Source organism: Oratosquilla oratoria, chromosome 33 (genome assembly GCF_046742065.1).
Source record: "Oratosquilla oratoria isolate Oo_2021 chromosome 33, ASM4674206v1, whole genome shotgun sequence".
Taxonomy (NCBI): domain Eukaryota; kingdom Metazoa; phylum Arthropoda; class Malacostraca; order Stomatopoda; family Squillidae; genus Oratosquilla; species Oratosquilla oratoria.
The window spans coordinates 12,379,036-12,395,866 of NC_134809.1; the positions used below are offsets into that span (position 1 = coordinate 12,379,036).

General features: G+C 42.4%; 1 protein-coding gene across 1 annotated transcript; it reads left to right on the forward strand.

Annotated features, from left to right (window-relative positions):
• The first annotated feature begins 8,908 nt into the window (after positions 1-8,908).
• Positions 8,909-15,219, forward strand: LOC143017756 (interferon-induced very large GTPase 1-like). Its single transcript, XM_076172614.1, is given in 2 exon segments — positions 8,909-11,642; positions 11,644-15,219. Coding segments are annotated over 2 exon segments (4,896 nt in total). The 5' UTR covers positions 8,909-9,333; the 3' UTR covers positions 14,231-15,219.
• The last annotated feature ends 1,612 nt before the right edge of the window (positions 15,220-16,831 follow it).

A 16,831-nucleotide genomic window follows, 5' to 3' on the forward strand; every position in this document is an offset into this window, starting at 1 on the left:
GCAGTGTCGCAAGACACAGCACATCCATAGCAAGGCCGTTTCATTAAATCGGCGACCCCCCCCTCTCCGTCCCCCCATGCATAAAAGGAGAAGACGGGGAGAAATCCCTTCGGGCTGCGTCAAATTTTGCTCACACATACTACCTCACCCCCCATCCACCCGCCCATTCTACCTCATGCATCACAACATCATCCATATACAACCATTCTCCATTCACCCCTGTCTTCTGTCCTCTCCCGTCCTTCCTCAACAGACATTCCCCTCTTCCCCAAAGCCCCCTTCACCCCATCCATCCACCTCATCCTAGAACGTCCCCTCATGTTCACTCCCTCCACATCTGCCTTCCATACCTCTTTTACTAGTCTTTCTTCACTCATTCTTTCCATGTGTCCAAACCATCCTAATACTCATTTCATCAACCCTATCTCCCAACTCCCTTTCCACCCCTGTTCTCCTCACCTCCTCATTTCTCACTCTATCTAGCCTAGTAACCCCCATCATACTTCTCAGACACCTCATCTCAAACACATTCAAACTCCTTCTCTCTTCCTCTCTTATGTTCCATGTTTCTGCCCCATACAGTGCTGTTGGCACAATCACTCCTTCATACAGTCTCCTCTTAGCATCCATTCCCAAATGTCTATTCCTCATTACACTCTTCAATCCACCAAGGCATTTACTCGCTTCTCTCAATCTACATTCTACCTTCACCTTCACTCCACCTTTTCCTGCCACATTTGCACCCAAGTATCTAAAACTATCCACTTCCTCCAGTCGCTCTCCCTTAATGCTCACTTCCAGTCTACTGCCACTTTCACCCCTTGTACATCTCATCACTTTACTTTTACCCACATTTATCTTTAGCTTTCTTCTATCACATACTCTCCCAAACTCTGTCACCAACTTCCTCAGTCCCTCCTCCGATCCTGCCACAAGCGCAATGTTGTCCGCAAACAACAGCTGGCTCACCTCCCACTTTTCTCCATTTTCTTTAACCATCTCCAATCCCTGACCCACTACCCTTGCATTTACCACTTGCACTACCCCATCCATGTATAAGTTAAACAGCCAGGGCGACATAACGCATCCTTGACGAAGTCCCACCTTTACCTCGAACCACTCACTCTCTCCATTTCCAATCCTGACACAAGCTCTACTACTCTCATAAAAACTCTTGACAGCTCCTAGAAGCTTTCCTCCTATCCCATATATCTGCATAACCTCCCACAGTGCCTTTCTGTCTACCCTATCGTAAGCCTTTTCCAGATCCATAAAAGCCCAAAAAACATCCTTCCCCTTTCCTATTCTCACATATTTGTCTTACCACAAAGATCTGATCTACACAACCTCTACCCGTCCTAAATCCACACTGTTCCTCACCAATTACTCCCTCTGTTCCTCTCCTAATCCTCTCAATCAAGATCCTCCCATAAGCCTTCCCAACTACACTTAACAAGCTAATCCCTCTGAAATTACTACATTCACACTTGTCCCCTTTTCCCTTGTAAAGTGGAACTATACAGGCACTCCTCCAGTCCTCCGGCACTCTACCCTCTCTCCAGCAAACATTAAATAACCTCATCAGCCAGTCCACCATCACTGTACCTCCTTTTCTTAGACATTCCGCATGGCATCCATCCAGACCAGGTGCCTTACCTGCTTTCATCATCTTAACAACTACCTTCACTTCATCCTTCCTTATTTCTCCTCCATTTTCCTCACTCATCACTCTCATTTTCTTAGCATTTCCCACTGCAACTATCTTTCCCTCCCTATCCTCCTTCACATTTAGCAACTCCCTAAAATATTCTGCCCATCTTCCCCTTACTGCCTTCTCTTCATTATCATCTCTCCATCTGCACCTTTTACCTTTTCTTCTCTACTTGATTCGCCTCCTCTTCCTCTCTTAATTTCTTTCCAAAACATCTTTTTATTACTTTCAAAATTTTCTGTCATACTCTTACCCCACTTCACATCTGCTCTCCTCTTTGCCTCCTTTACCTTTTGCTTTACTTCTCTTTTCTTTTCTTTGTACCTCTCATATGACTCCCTCGTCCTATTTTGTAACCAGTCTGTGAAAGCTCACTTCTTCTCTTCTACAACCTTTTTTTGTTTCCTCATCCCACCATTCACTACCCTTCCTTCTATTTCCTCCTGTTCTTCTTGTTCCACAGATCATCCTTGCACACTTTGTGAATCCCTCCTTGAACCATCCCCATTCCTCCTCCACACCTAGCTGCACTCTATCCTTCACTCCCTCCCACTCCTCCTTCAGCTTCTTCTTGTACTCCTTCTCCTTTTCATTTTCATTTAAAGAGTTCACTCTAAGCACCTCCCTACCTTTAGTCCCTTTCCTTTTTCTCCATCTATCCTCCACTCTCAACTTACCTTCCACCAAAAAATGATCTGATATTCCCCCACCCTCTCCCCTTAGCACATGTACATCCTTAACTCTTCCTATCATAATCCTATTTTCCACTACATAATCCATCAGGGCTCTATCTACCACCCTTCCATCCACCACCCTCTCCCATGTGTACTTATGCTTGACTTTCTTCCGAAACACTGTATTTGCTATCATCAACTCTCTTTCTAGACACATTTCCACCATCAACTCTCCACTACGATTCTTTCCTGGAACTCCACATTTCCCAACCACTCCATCAATTGGACCATTTCCTACCCTAGCATTAAGGTCTCCCACTACTATTACATTGACATTTCTCCCTAAATCCTCTATGCACTCATTTAAATCTATAAATCTATCCAAAAGGCCTCCCTTTCTTCTACACTCTTCTCACTGCCAGGCCCATAATAAAAACCATAATAAAATCCAGCAACCCACTTGAGCTTCATTCACTCCCTTGACACCAAAGCACTAGTAACATTCTCATAATGTTACAGGAGCAATCACTCCTGAATACAACCTTCTCTCTGCATTCATCCCCAAATATCTATTTCTCTTAACACTTCATTCTACCTCAACATTTACTTGCCTCTTTTATTCTATAATTCATCTCCACATCCACTCCACTGTTCATTACCAGTGACCCCAAATACTTAAACTCTCCACTCCCTCAAGCCTCTCATCTTTCATAGTCACATCCAACCTACCATCATCATTCCTTATACATCTCATCACTTTACTACTAAGTACTTATAATTTTCTCTTCTCACACATCCTTTCAAATTCAGTCACCAACAGCTTCAACTTCTGAGAATCTACCCTATGTGCAGTATCTCTTCTGTACTTGTAACCAGCAGTAAGTACAGAATCTGTGGGTTAGTGATACCCCGTATGGTGACATGTGGCAACTTGCATGCCCGGGGCCTAGGCATTCATACGTGCTTAGCAAGAGTGCGTGAGTGAGAGACCGTAGAGGGACGCGGAGTTATGCATGGGCACTATATTGGACTATGTTGTTCTAGTGTATCTTCTTGTAATTGTGTTATTCATTAAGGCTGAATGTACTTAAAAACCTACTGTGTGTATTATTAGCCCTCGACCAACACACACAGAATCTACCATATGAGGAGTATCATCTACAAACAACTGACTTCCCATGTCCTGCTACCCTCCCTAACTCCAAACTTCTACCTAGCACTTACGTGTTTGTTCTTCCTCATCATCCTATCCACTGAACAACCATGGTGACATTACAACCTGGATACAGCTGAAGTAACTGAATCTCTTCAGGAGGGCCCCTAAAATGATTCATCTATCAAACTATGGCATGCTTTAAAACTAACCTGTTGTTCCAATACCCTTTTTGTTGTAGATGTGGATACAACGGGGTGGACGACCTTCCAACATTGCAGCCTTGCCCAGGGTACTGTTGTCAACCACACGTAACCTGAATACAGAGACAATAGTATATGCTTAATAATAATCTTTAGTAATAAATACTTAACTTGCCAGTAAATCAGTAAATTAATTGAGGAATACTGTATGGAAAAAAAAGGAAAGAAAGATATGCACATACAATCAATCAACCAATTTCTTGCTCCATATCTACAGTATATTGTAGGAAACTCATGGCTCCCTGGTAACTGGCAACAGCCAATGGATTACCCCATCATTCATGTTAATGTCTGGGTATAGTTAAGGTGGGGCATTGTAGGATGAGGTGCTTGGCATCTTCTGTGTGTTGGTTGCATCTGAAGCAATTTGTTTATAAGGCCAAGCCTATTGTGTTATCACTGTTTTAGTGCTGGAGGGCAACCTGAACATATTGTGCTAGTGTGGTTCTTGCTTATCTTGGAGATTTTTCTTAAGGTTTATGTCTGGAGGTTGAACTTGAAGTGTTTCTTTCGATTAATCTCTTGGGTATTGTTCCCAGTACATTTGTCATGCATTTAGAACTGCTGATCAAAGGATTGGCAGTGGAATTGAGGCATTGAAATGGGTAGAGGCTGCCTTTTTGGCTTTTTATTGCCAAGGATGCCAACATGAAATTTGGATAATCCATGAATGAACTTTGTGGACCAGTGGGTGACAGGAATTGAGGATGGAAATTGCCTGTAGGGCACTTCAAGGATCTAATAGGCACAAAGAGTAAAATACATGGCAGTGAGAATGATGATGAGTTCAGCAGTGATGACTGAGACAGTAAGGGGAGGGGGGTTCAGATCTTGTTTCAATTGGGAAAACTGCTGCATCACTCGCTCAATGGTTTGAGCAAAAGCCACTGGTGTTGATGTTAATATTTTTTGAATGGGTAGATTTGGAGAAGAGAGATTCTTGTCAGATAACTTCAGTTGGCATTTGATCTTTTAAGGTGGCTAAAGGTGAGGTTGGGGTGTAGTGGAATTAGCAGCCAGAGCATTTGGTCAGGCATTGTTATGGGAGAGATTGTGTTGGCAATTTCAACTTCTTATTTAGATAGCAGGTCTGCTATTCTTTATGTGAATATAATTAAGTAAATAGAATATTTCTTTTCCGAGTACTTTTTGGCCTGCCTGGTGGCTGTTGCTGGTTACTTATGAGTCTTGGGTCTTCTGCTTTGATGTACTCTGACCCAAGCAGTGGGCAAGGGACACAGATGACCTTTCGTCCATAAGGAATCAACATAAAATGAACAGCAAATGGATGTTGGATGGGTATAAGATGGGTAAAGTGTGTGTGTATGCATTGACTAAGCCAACCCTCTTATATGAAGGGAAAGGCCCTTTTAGTACATATGTACATAGTTATTACTTTTATCATTATTCACATAATGAAATTCATCAGTGTACTTACCTTGTCATCTTTTGAATCTCATGGCAACAAGATGATGTTTGGAAAGATGCTGCTGGTAATAAATAACTGGTTGACACTGGCAGCAAATTGATGAAATTTCTATTTGCCACTGAAAAATTAAGAAAGGTCTGTCAATAAGGATAAGTCATTGGGGTATACCGTCAACAAGGTCATGGTATGTAAACGATGATGGTGGAGTGAATTTGAAAAAGTGTCATTTATCATTTTTCAAATTAGTTATGTGCTGTAGTGATTTGAACTGTAACCTCAACTCACTGACATTAAACACAACAAAATTGATTACTATCACCACCATTAATACTCCAAAATACTTGAAAAACAACAACAGCAACATAGAGTAATAAAAACATTACTATGACCTGAGTGACAGTGTCCTGAGCAATGGAGGAGCACTTCAGACCCTTATCCCACTCTCTTCTCAGTTAAGTAATTCTTTATCCACATGAATATGTTAAACTGGCAGGATGTAAGTATGGCTGCTGTACTCTGAATTTTTGTGGTTAAGAGTATGGCAGTCTTCTGATCATAAACAAATGCAAGGTCACTGCTTAAGTTACTGCTGAATTCATAGTTGATCATAATTGCAAATATGGCATTGTATCAACTGTATCATATTCACTATTATGGTTGGAAGAAAGTCAAGCATAAGTACACATGGGAGAGGGTGGTGGAGGGAAGGGTGGTAGATATAGTGCTAATGGATTATGTAGTGGTAAATAGGATTATGATAGGAAGAGTTAAGGATGTACATGTGCTAAGGGGAGAGGGTGGGGGAATATCAGATCATTTTTTGGTGGAAGGTAAGTTGAGAGTGGAGGATAGATGGAGAAAGAGGAAAGGGACAAAAGGTAGGGAGGTTCTTAGAGTGAACTCTTTGAATGAGAAGGAAAAGGAGGAGTACAAGAAGAAACTGAAGGAGGAGTGGGAGGGAGTAAACGGTAGAGTAGAGTTAGGTGTGGAGGAGGAATGGGGATGGTTCAAGGAGGGAGTCATAAAGTGTGCAAGGATGGTCTGTGGAACAAGAAGGACAGGGGGAAATAGAAGAAAGGGTAGTGAATGGTGGGATGAGGAAACAAAGAAGGTTGTAGAAGAGAAGAAGTGAGCTTTCACAGACTGGTTACAAAATAGGACGAGGGAGTCATATGAGAGGTACAAAGAAAAGAAAAGAGAAGTAAAGCAAAAGGTAAAGGTTGCAAAGAGGAGAGCAGATGTGAAATGGGGTAAGAGTTTGACAGAAAATTTTGAAAGTAATAAAAAGATGTTTTGGAAAGAAATTAAGAGAGGAAGAGGAGGCGAATCAAGTAGAGAAGAAAAGGTAAAAGGTGCAGATGGAGAGATGATAATGGAAGAGAAGGCAGTAAGGGGAAGATGGGCAGAATATTTTAGGGAGTTGCTAAATGTGAAGGAGGATAGGGAAGGAAAGATTGCTGCAGTGGGAAGTGCGAAGAAAATGAGAGTGATGAATGAGGAGAATGGAGGAGAAATAAGGAAGGATGAAGTGAAGGTAGTTGTTAAGATGATGAAAGCAGGTAAGGCACCTGGTCTGGATGGATGTCATGTGGAATGTCTGAAAAAGGGAGGTACAATGATGGTGGACTGGTTGGTGAGGTTATTTAATGTTTGTTGGAGAGAGGGTAGAGTGCCGGAGGACTGGAGGAGTGCCTGTATAGTTCCACTTTACAAGGGAAAAGGGGACAAGTGTGAATGTAGTAGTTTCAGAGGGATTAGCTTGTTGAGTGGAGTTGGGATGGCTTATGGGAGGATCTTGATTGAGAGGATTAGGAGAGAAACAGAGGGAGTAATTGGTGAGGAACAATGTGGATTAAGGACAGGTAGAGGTTGTGAAGATCAGATCTTTGTGGTAACACAGATATGTGAGAAAGCTATAGGAAAGGGGAAGGATGTTTTTTGGGCTTTTATGGATCTGGAAAAGGCTTATGATAGGGTAGACAGAAAGGCACTGTGGGAGGTTATGCAGATATACGGGATAGGAGGAAAGCTTCTAGGAGCTGTCAAGAGTTTTTATGAGAGTAGTAGAGCTTGTGTCAGGATTAGAAATGGAGAGAGTGAGTGGTTCGAGATAAAGGTGGGACTTCGTCAAGGATGCGTTATGTCGTCCTGACTGTTCAACTTATACATGGATGGGGTGGTGCGAGAGGTAAATGCAAGGGTAGTGGGTCAGGGATTGGAGATGGTTAAAGAAAATGGAGAAAAGTGGGAGGTGAGCCAGTTGTTGTTTGCGGATGACACTGCGCTTGTGGCAGGATCGGAGTAGGGATTGAGGAAGTTGGTGGCAGAGTTTGGGAGAGTATGTCATAGAAGAAAGCTAAAGATAAATGTGGGTAAAAGTAAAGTGATGAGATGTACAAGGGGTGAAAGTGGCAGTAGACTGGAAGTGAGCATTAAGGGAGAGCGACTGGAGGAAGTGGATAGTTTTAGATACTTGGGTGCAAATGTGGCAGGAAAAGGTGGAGTGATGGTGGAGGTAGAATGTAGATTGAGTGAAGCGAGTAAATGCCTTGGTGGATTAAAAAGTGTAATGAGGAATAGACATTTGAGAATGGATGCTAAGAGGAGACTGTATGAAGGAGTGATTGTGCCAACAGCACTGTATGGGGCAGAAACATGGAACATAAGAGAAGAAGAGAGAAGGAGTTTGAATGTGTTTGAGATGAGGTGTCTGAGAAGTATGATGGGGGTTACTAGGCTGGATAGAGTGAGAAATGAGGAGGTGAGGAGGAGAACAGGGGTGGAAAAGGAGCTGGGAGATAGGGTTGATGAAAGAATATTAGGATAGTTTGGACACATGGAAAGAATGAGTGAAGAAAGACTAGTAAAAGAGGTGTGGAGGGCAGATGTGGAGGGAGTGAACATGAGGGGACGTCCTAGGATGAGGTGGATGGATGGGGTGAAGGGGGCTTTGGGGAAGAGGGGAATGTCTGTTGAGGAAGGACAGGAGAGGACAGAAGACAGGGGTGAATGGAGAATGGTTGTATATGGATGATGTTGTGATTGCATGAGGTGGAATGAGCGGGTGGATGGGGGGTGAGGTAGTATGTGTGAGCAAAATTTGACGCAGCCCGAAGGGATTTCTCCCCGTCCTCTCATTTTATGCAATGGGGGGACGGAGAGGGGGGGTCGCCGATTTAATGAAGCGGCCTTGCTGTGGATGTGCTGTGTCTTGCGACACTGCTTCTGACCCAGGGCAGTGGACAAGGTGCAGGGATGACCCGTCATAAGGGAGGTGCTAAGATAAGAGGGAGGGTGGAGGGGTGTGGAGTGTATTCAGGGATGGAGTGGGTGGGAATGATTTTGTGCCTTTTTCTTTTTGGCTACCCCCCTTGTAAGGGGGAAAAAGCCTTGGTATATGTATGTATGTACTAATTTTTTATATCGCTGATATATTATCTCAAAATTTAAAAGATAAATCACAGCAGAGAGAGTAATAAAAAAGATTATTTATTAATGTTTATATAAAAAGATTTATTTAATCATGTATTTGAATGAGAAGGATGTGTTTACTTTGTTATACAACCAAATCAATACGCGAGTCTGTGTGGCTGAATGTACATACAGTTAGAAACTCTATGACCCCCAGAAAAAGGCTCATGACCCTTTCAGGGGTCAAGACCCGCAGTTTGGGAACTCCCGCCCTAGAGCATCAAGGAACCCTTGTATTGTAGATTCTTGGTGTTGCAGTGGACTACAACTCCCTCCCTAGGAAAGTAATTAATTCATGGTCACCTGATTCCATTTTGATCATCGTTTTCAGCGCCCCTTCTACGAAGAGTAGCAGTAGATGCTGAAGACGAAGACCCTTGGACAGCGATCTCAGATTTCAAGAACAACAGTCGATGGGTGGTGCTCACAAACCTCCACGTCTCAGAGAACTTCCCTGTCCTACACCTTTTAACATTTTTCGGGGAAAGGAGATGGGGTATTTGATTAGGCATTAATGAATACAGAATGAGTATGCCGAGACGTCGCAGATGAGGAAGCAGAGCTAATAGGTAATAGAATTGCACACAAATGAGCGTTCAAGGTCATATATAAGGGAGAATTTTTGGTTAGACATGGATAGAAGGAAGGGGAATCGTGATGTACGTACGGAGCGGCAGAAAGATGAAAGCAAATCTGCATCTCATAGGAGACGAGGAGGTGAAAATGTAACTCGTTCTGAGGACACTTGTTCTAGTGATCCTATTGGCAATTTACCAGAGGTAATGCAAACACTCTTGTCCACATTAGGTCTTGAGGAGTATTTCCCCAAGAAGATCAAGCTGGACCATGTTATTGCTTTGGCTTATGACTGCAAGAACCCGAAGGCCACGTACAAGGACCTTCCTTGGGTTTTGCTTCGGCGTCTCTTCACAATTGATTTCAGAGCGAGAGATGAAGCAGCTTCAGAATCTAACGACAGTACTTTAGATGAAGTAGATAATGACGTCTTTGATTTGGATGACTTTCTTGACAGAAGTGGCCCGGCATCAGGGAATGAATTGCTCCATCCACAGGATGTGTTCCTTGCCACATTCATCTGTTGCGATCTAATACTGAGACAGTACCTGTTGAACAAGGTATGTACTTGCAAACTAGCCGTACCAGTGTTGTACCCTACTTTTCTTGAAGGAGCATATGAACAAGCCTTGTGGTCTCTGCGTGGTGTTGTAGTGGAATGGAAAAACGAAAGTGGGACCACACAGGAGAAGGATATCGTGTCTCTTGCTCACAAGAGTGTATCGTTTGTGCGCCTTGGAAGTCCTCGTCAGTCCAAGTCGAAGCTCCTCAATCAAGTGCTGAGAGATCAAGGGCACCTTACCTTCTTCAACCGTGACAGTCATGGTGGCACCGACGTCCGAAGGGTATCTACTGGCGTGGTGGAAGGTGCCTGGTATTTGCCATCTGGTAAGCAGCAAGATTTCTTTACCGAAGTCACCATGTTCCTCAACTTGAGGGGCGATGCGAGAGAGCTCCCCATTCAAACCCAGTACTTGATTCAGTTCTCCTCCATTGTGGTGTGTCTGTTTAGGGTAGAAGATGTGCTTCTGGATGATGTGCGTGACACCCTGGCGACCATCACTGGGAAAGCAAAATTCACATTGATCCTCTTGTGTGGAAGAAAGGAGGTTGTGAATGAAGAAGTGAAAGAGCATTTGAAACTGCTGAAGGGATCAAATCGAGTAAACATTATTCCAGCATGGGATGACGGCCAAGTTCATGGATCAAAGCAAATCCACATACTCGTGAGGCGGAAACTTGCAATGTTATTAAGTGAGGAAGGTTGCAAATGTGTAACCTTAGATAGAATTGAAACAAAATACCTGGAAAAGGTATATTTGGATGAAGAGGACTCTGCTTGCAAAAAAGGTAAAGCTCTTGCCCATTCTCTACATCACATATTAGAAGAGTACACCAAGTCAAAATCAGTGACAGATATTGTTCCCCTTCAAGGAAATTTATTGAACAAATGGAGTAGATTACTGAAAGAACAGAACAGATCATACTCTGATGGTGAAAAGTCGTTAGAGATCCAGGACGACATTAGGCAAAAGATGCTTGGAATAAGGAGACATCAAGTAAGTCTTGTGAAGGAACTTGGAGCGGTCATGAAATTTTTTATCTCGAATTTAGAGAAAATTGCAGACCAAAAAGATAAAACAGCATTTTACATTGCCTGGCTTCGGTTGATTCTCGAAAAAAGAACTAGGGAGATCGTGCCAGTCTATCGTGCCAAGTACAACGAGAAGTGGATGGAATATAAGGATGCATGTAGGGATTCGACCATAGAAGAATCAGTCCTCAGTGAATTGCAGAAAAGTGCACAAGAAGCAGAAAGAGAAGTGGCTCACAATGTGTTTGAGGTGCAACATTTGCTGCGGGAGGTTGGACAAATATATGAATGTATTTCAGAGACAAAAAGTCAAGGTGACTTTAAGAATTTTTATGAAAAGTTGCCGGGCCTCGTGGTTTCCCTTTTGCTTCTTCATCAGCCCCTTGAAATATTTGATGGAGAGTCTTCAACTGTTCCCATGACGTGGCTGAAGGCAGTGTTTGAAGAACTGCAGGAGCGCCTGGGAGACAAGAAGATTTTTGTGTTGTCAGTGTTAGGAACTCAGAGTTCCGGTAAATCGACTCTGCTGAACACCATGTTTGGAATGCATTTTGCTGTGAGTGCTGGGAGATGCACGAAGGGCATCTATGCTCAACTTCTGCCAGTATCCACAAAGTCTGGGGATACCCTCCCCTTCGATTATTTGTTGGTTGTGGACACAGAAGGCATCCGGGCTCCTGAACTGGGGCATAAGGGTTACATTCACGACAACGAACTCTCTACATTGGCTATCGGACTTGGGAATCTCACGCTCATCAATGTAAAAGGAGAGAGCTTTTCTGCGTATGAGAGCAGTTCAGAGCAATGTGAATTTGAGACAGTCCTGTATGTTTGTGCACCAGAACGTGCCAGCACTTGGCGCAAAAGAAAAGAATACATATGGAAAACAGAAACTTGAAGATACTCTGGACGTGATGACAGTAGAGGCAGCAAAGCAGGAAAATGTTACCAACATTGCATCATTCAAAGATGTAATTAGGTTTGATGACAAAGACTCTGTTCACTACTTCTCAGACCTATGGCAAGGTGACCCACCCATGGCCCCATCCAACACTGGATATAGTGAGAAGGCTTCGGAGTTGAAAAATGAAATCATCGGTCAAACACTTGGCGAACAGGGCAACAACTTGAGTATAGGCGATGTTTTACTGCGGCTCGAAGATTTGTGGAAAGCCATCTTAAGTGAGGACTTTGTTTTCAGCTTCCGAAATACTGTTGAAGCTAAAGCTTACAGAGACCTAGAATCCAAATACTGTAAGATTGTTTGGGGTCTGGAAACTTTTGCTGATAATTGGCGCCAAGAGACTGGGGAGAATGAACTTCGAAGTTGTGATAACTCTTCTTTGGATGATTGTCACAGGGACTTGCAAAAACAATTTGAACAACTTTTTGAGGAAGAAAGCAAGAAAGCGGTCAACCATCTGGAGCTGTTCTTTTCAGAAGACAGTTCAAGGAATATTCTCATTCAGTGGAAAACTTACAAGCTTGATGCTATGAAGTTAAAAGCTGATGTCATCTTTGCGAATGTCTCTCGACACCTTCAAGAACTTAAGGATGAACAGAAAAAAAGAACAGAGGAGACAGCTCTCCAAATGACTATAGAGAAAGATGTTTTAAAGGAAGCCTCATTATACGCATCAAAGTCAAGTGGTAAAAAATCAGCAAATGATGACTTGAGAAAACGATTTGAGAGCTTCTGGAAATCCTGGCGTCCTGACCTAGAAGTTGGTCCTGTGGATTCAGTAAATTTGGAGAAACACCTAAGAGATGCATTATTTGAGGTCTTTTATGACAATAAGCCACTAGTCAATAAGTATCTGAAGACAGAAGACTTGAAAACACCCCTTGAAACCACACTACTTGATAGCATTCAAAGTAACAGCATAAGACATAATGATTATAGTTGCCAATCTTGGATAAATGCTGTTTTTGGTTTCTTTTCTATGGCCAGGGCTCTACATGAATTGATTGATTGTATTCAGAGTATTTTATCTCCTGTTCAGATCCACATTGAGGAAGTGAGTTCACGTGATACAAAATTTTACCCTGTGCAAGGCAAAACCATGTTAAAGAAACTTATGTGTGAAATAAGTAACAACAATGATAAGTTTATACTTAACAAGAAGCTTCAGCTTCGACTTGCTGTAAACTCTTGCCGTTTTGCTCTTCCAAAGTTTCAAGAAATGGAAGCCTCTTACAGGAGGAGGCACATGCAAGTAGGCAAGACTGTGAAGCTAAAGGATACTGCCTGGACTCTGTTTCAGTTGCAAGTCAGAAAGGCTTCAGAAGAAGTAGTCATCTCCGATCTATTGGTTGGTTATCTGAGGGACGTCGTCAGAGAAACTGCCATGAAAAATGTGCAGAATCAGATGGTAGAGGACTGCCTTATTCACTTTAACCAAAAATATCATTTGATCCTCTCCATTTTAGACCACCTTGCCAAGGAAGAAGATTTCAATGAGTATATAGATTATATACGTAAGCCATCAGCCTATGCCCAAAAGTGGCTTCACAGTTTTGTAGCTAACAGGTATTTCATGCATGGAAAGGCAACCAAAAGCTTTGCTGAACGAGCTCGAGGAAAAACAACCGTGATCATTGATTGTGTTTTAGACAGCATTCAGGCTACACAAGAGTGGGCCCGAGGGTCAGAGGTGTTCACAATGCGTGAGTGGGTGGACAGCTTCTGTACAAAGGTTAAAAGGCAAATTGCAGTCCCTTCACAAGCTCTCCATGTGATATCAGATATGAAAATAGACAATTTTGACAGATTTCATAATGTAGTTGTGAAAAGAATAAGAAAACTCCAAGAAGAGTTGAACACATACTATGAGTCCGTCACATTGTCCTCCATAAGGTGGAATGAAGCTTCACTCCCTTCCACCCTGATGTCCAAACTGTGGGGCTGTACTGCGAACTGTCCGTTTTGCAAAGAGCCTTGTAAGGAGACAGATCCGGACCACACAGCCTCCAAGGTCAACCATTCCTGTGTCCAACACAAGCCACTGGCAGTTTCAGGATGGAGGGTTAGAGAGACCCAGATACCCGCGTTAGAACATTGCAATTATGACATTCATAATAATAGTCAATACTGTTGTTCAAACCTATGTAGAAAACATGGGTGCTCATCAACTGATGACGATAACCGGCACAATTACAGGGATTACAAGGAGTTCTTCCCAGACTGGGACATTGCTCCCTTACCCGAGATTGACTCCACGCCCTACTGGATGTGGTTCTTCAGCACCTACTACAGTCAAATAATAAAACAGTACTACATGAAACCTGCAGACATTCCTGAGTCATGGAAACAGATCACCAAAGAGGATGCTCTGAAAAGTCTTCGAAAAATCACGTGATTTATCTTTATCATGCACAATTGAATTCGGGCAAATTCTTGTCCTTGCAGGTCTATTACACTATGCTAGGGAGGCCATGTTTCATGTTCTGAAGACATAACAAAGGTTAACATAGGCAGTTACATTCACAAACTGAAACCTGTGAACCTGAACGACTCTACACATGCTTAAGTAGGGGCTCACATATGTATACAGTGACAACATTGTCTTCAATATATTTTCGTCATTTTTTTTTTCAATGTCATTTTTTTCATTGTTAGATTAATATGATTCACCATAATTGATCATGATATATTATTATACATTAGTATTAGAATTATGAGTATAGTGATATTATATGAATAAAGAAGGTAGAATTTCGAAATAAGAGGAAAGTAATATTGAACATTACTTCAAGCGCTGCATTTAGCAGTGGCGGCGCCAGGGGGGGGGGGCTTTAGCCCCCCAAGAAAGTGGCCAGCCCCCCATTAGCCCCCCCAGCTGAAATGAGCAAATTGAAAATTGAAAACACTCATTGAAATAATTTTATTAAGTGGAATTATTAATTGCCAGGGCTAAAGATTTGTCAGCCATCAGTGCTAGCCCTACCATTAACCCCCTCCCCTTCTGAAATGAGGATAATATATGTGTATTATCATATTACTATTAGTCCCTCAAAAAAATTTGCTTAGCCCCCCCTTAGCCTCCCCAACTAAAAATTCCTGGCGCCGCCGCTGACAGTTAGATCAATTCAGTGGCATACATAGCTGCACAGCTATATATGTTTTAACAAACAAATGTAGCTTAGTTATAATGATAAAGCATTTGTATACGATTCGTCAAACTTCACGTCCTATACTCGTCTGCCGAGCAGTCAGCGAGGATCCTCAGTGACTGTGACTCGGATAGTCTGATAATTATCAGACTACTAATTATAATTTATTACCAGTCAGTAGCATACCAGGCGACCAGGCCAGCAAGGTGTCGCTGCGTCAGATGATTCTGTATAACAAATAAAATACAATGTTCATTAATATTTTTCATTTTGTCCCATTTCTGTATTTTGTGGGGATGGGGTTTCATAGTGTGGGGCATTGGAATAAAGATTAATTCCATAAAACTATAAATGTAACAGACCTAAATGATTGGTAATTAAAACTACGTGTAGACTACACACTTATTTGGGTCGCCAGGCTGGACCTATATTAGATTTAAGCTCGCAGCGAAAAAAGGTTGGGAATTGGTGGGCTAAACAAACAGTGTACCTGCAGCCTGTGGACTTCTCCCCCTTGTGAGAGGGATGACCGAGTCGGGACACACTGCCACTACAAAAGACCTACTTATCCACCTCTCTAGCCACCATACTCCTTGGGTTAATTACAGTGAGTCGGCTCTTCTGCAGCAGGGTCGCATTAGTAAATATGGTTTTCCCTTAACGCTTCACCAAAGTAACTGAAAATAGCTTTGCTTTTTTCACTGATGAAGGAATGATAGAAAATAGTGAAACATGTCCCCATATATTATTACAATGAAGGTTCATCACAAGCAGACACATATCTATAAAGTTGGGTGCTGATAATTCATCGGTAGATTTTCTACACACAAAAAGACTTCTTCCCCTTTTCAAGAGAGGTAGCCAGGCAAGGTATGCACCCACAACACCCACCGATCATTTCCCTTTCTTCTTATCTCCTCGTGGATGAAGGGTCATCCATGTCTCCCGCCCACTAACAGTATCAGAGGCAATGCAGTAAGACACAGCAGTGCCATCCACCTCATTTACACAGTGATTCTCCCTCTTCGTTCCGCCATGGAATAACAGTATCAGAAAAGTAATGGTAACCGTAGACGGAAAGAAATCCCTTCGGTCTGAATCTATTTTCAAATCACAATCATTTTGCATTCACGCCTATCCCTTTCTTTCTCCCTTCCCTACTCAACAGACATTTCCCTTGTCACAAAGGATTACAAAGGATTACAAAGGCAAAGCATGCCGACAGGAGACCTTTTGATCCACAAAGCCTCTCTCACCCCATCGATCCATCTCGTTTTGGTCTACCCCTCAGGTCCACTTCATCAACCTCTTCTTTCCACACATTTTGCTAGTTTACCGTTAACAGAAACATCCATCTACGTATTTATATCTGTCTATCTGTTACAAATAACACCACAGTCGGAGCGTTATTTGTGATTTTGTGTTACTACGTTTGTCACCACAAATGTGCTTATTCACGTGCGTGCGGTTGTATAAATGTGTGTGAATTAGCGGTGCGTATAATAATGATAACAATAATAATCAACGGTTTATTGGATATAGCAGCATTTCTGCTGAAAATATACATCCTACAAGATTATAACAATATAAAACTATGACAGTGAAAAGATGTTACAAGCATAAAAAAAAAAACAGTAGGCCAAGTAATAGGTGTGTAGTACAACAATGTTAATTCTTGTTGTTGATTAAGTCCACAAATGTCGGTATGGGGCTCTTCTAATACCTGTCGGTACGTGCTCTGATCGGCGTGATGGAATTATGGTGCCGCACCTGCCGCCGTGGTCGAGGAACCTGAGGAGGTAGCAGGTTCCGGTACCGAGGATGTTTAACCAGGGTGACCGCAAACG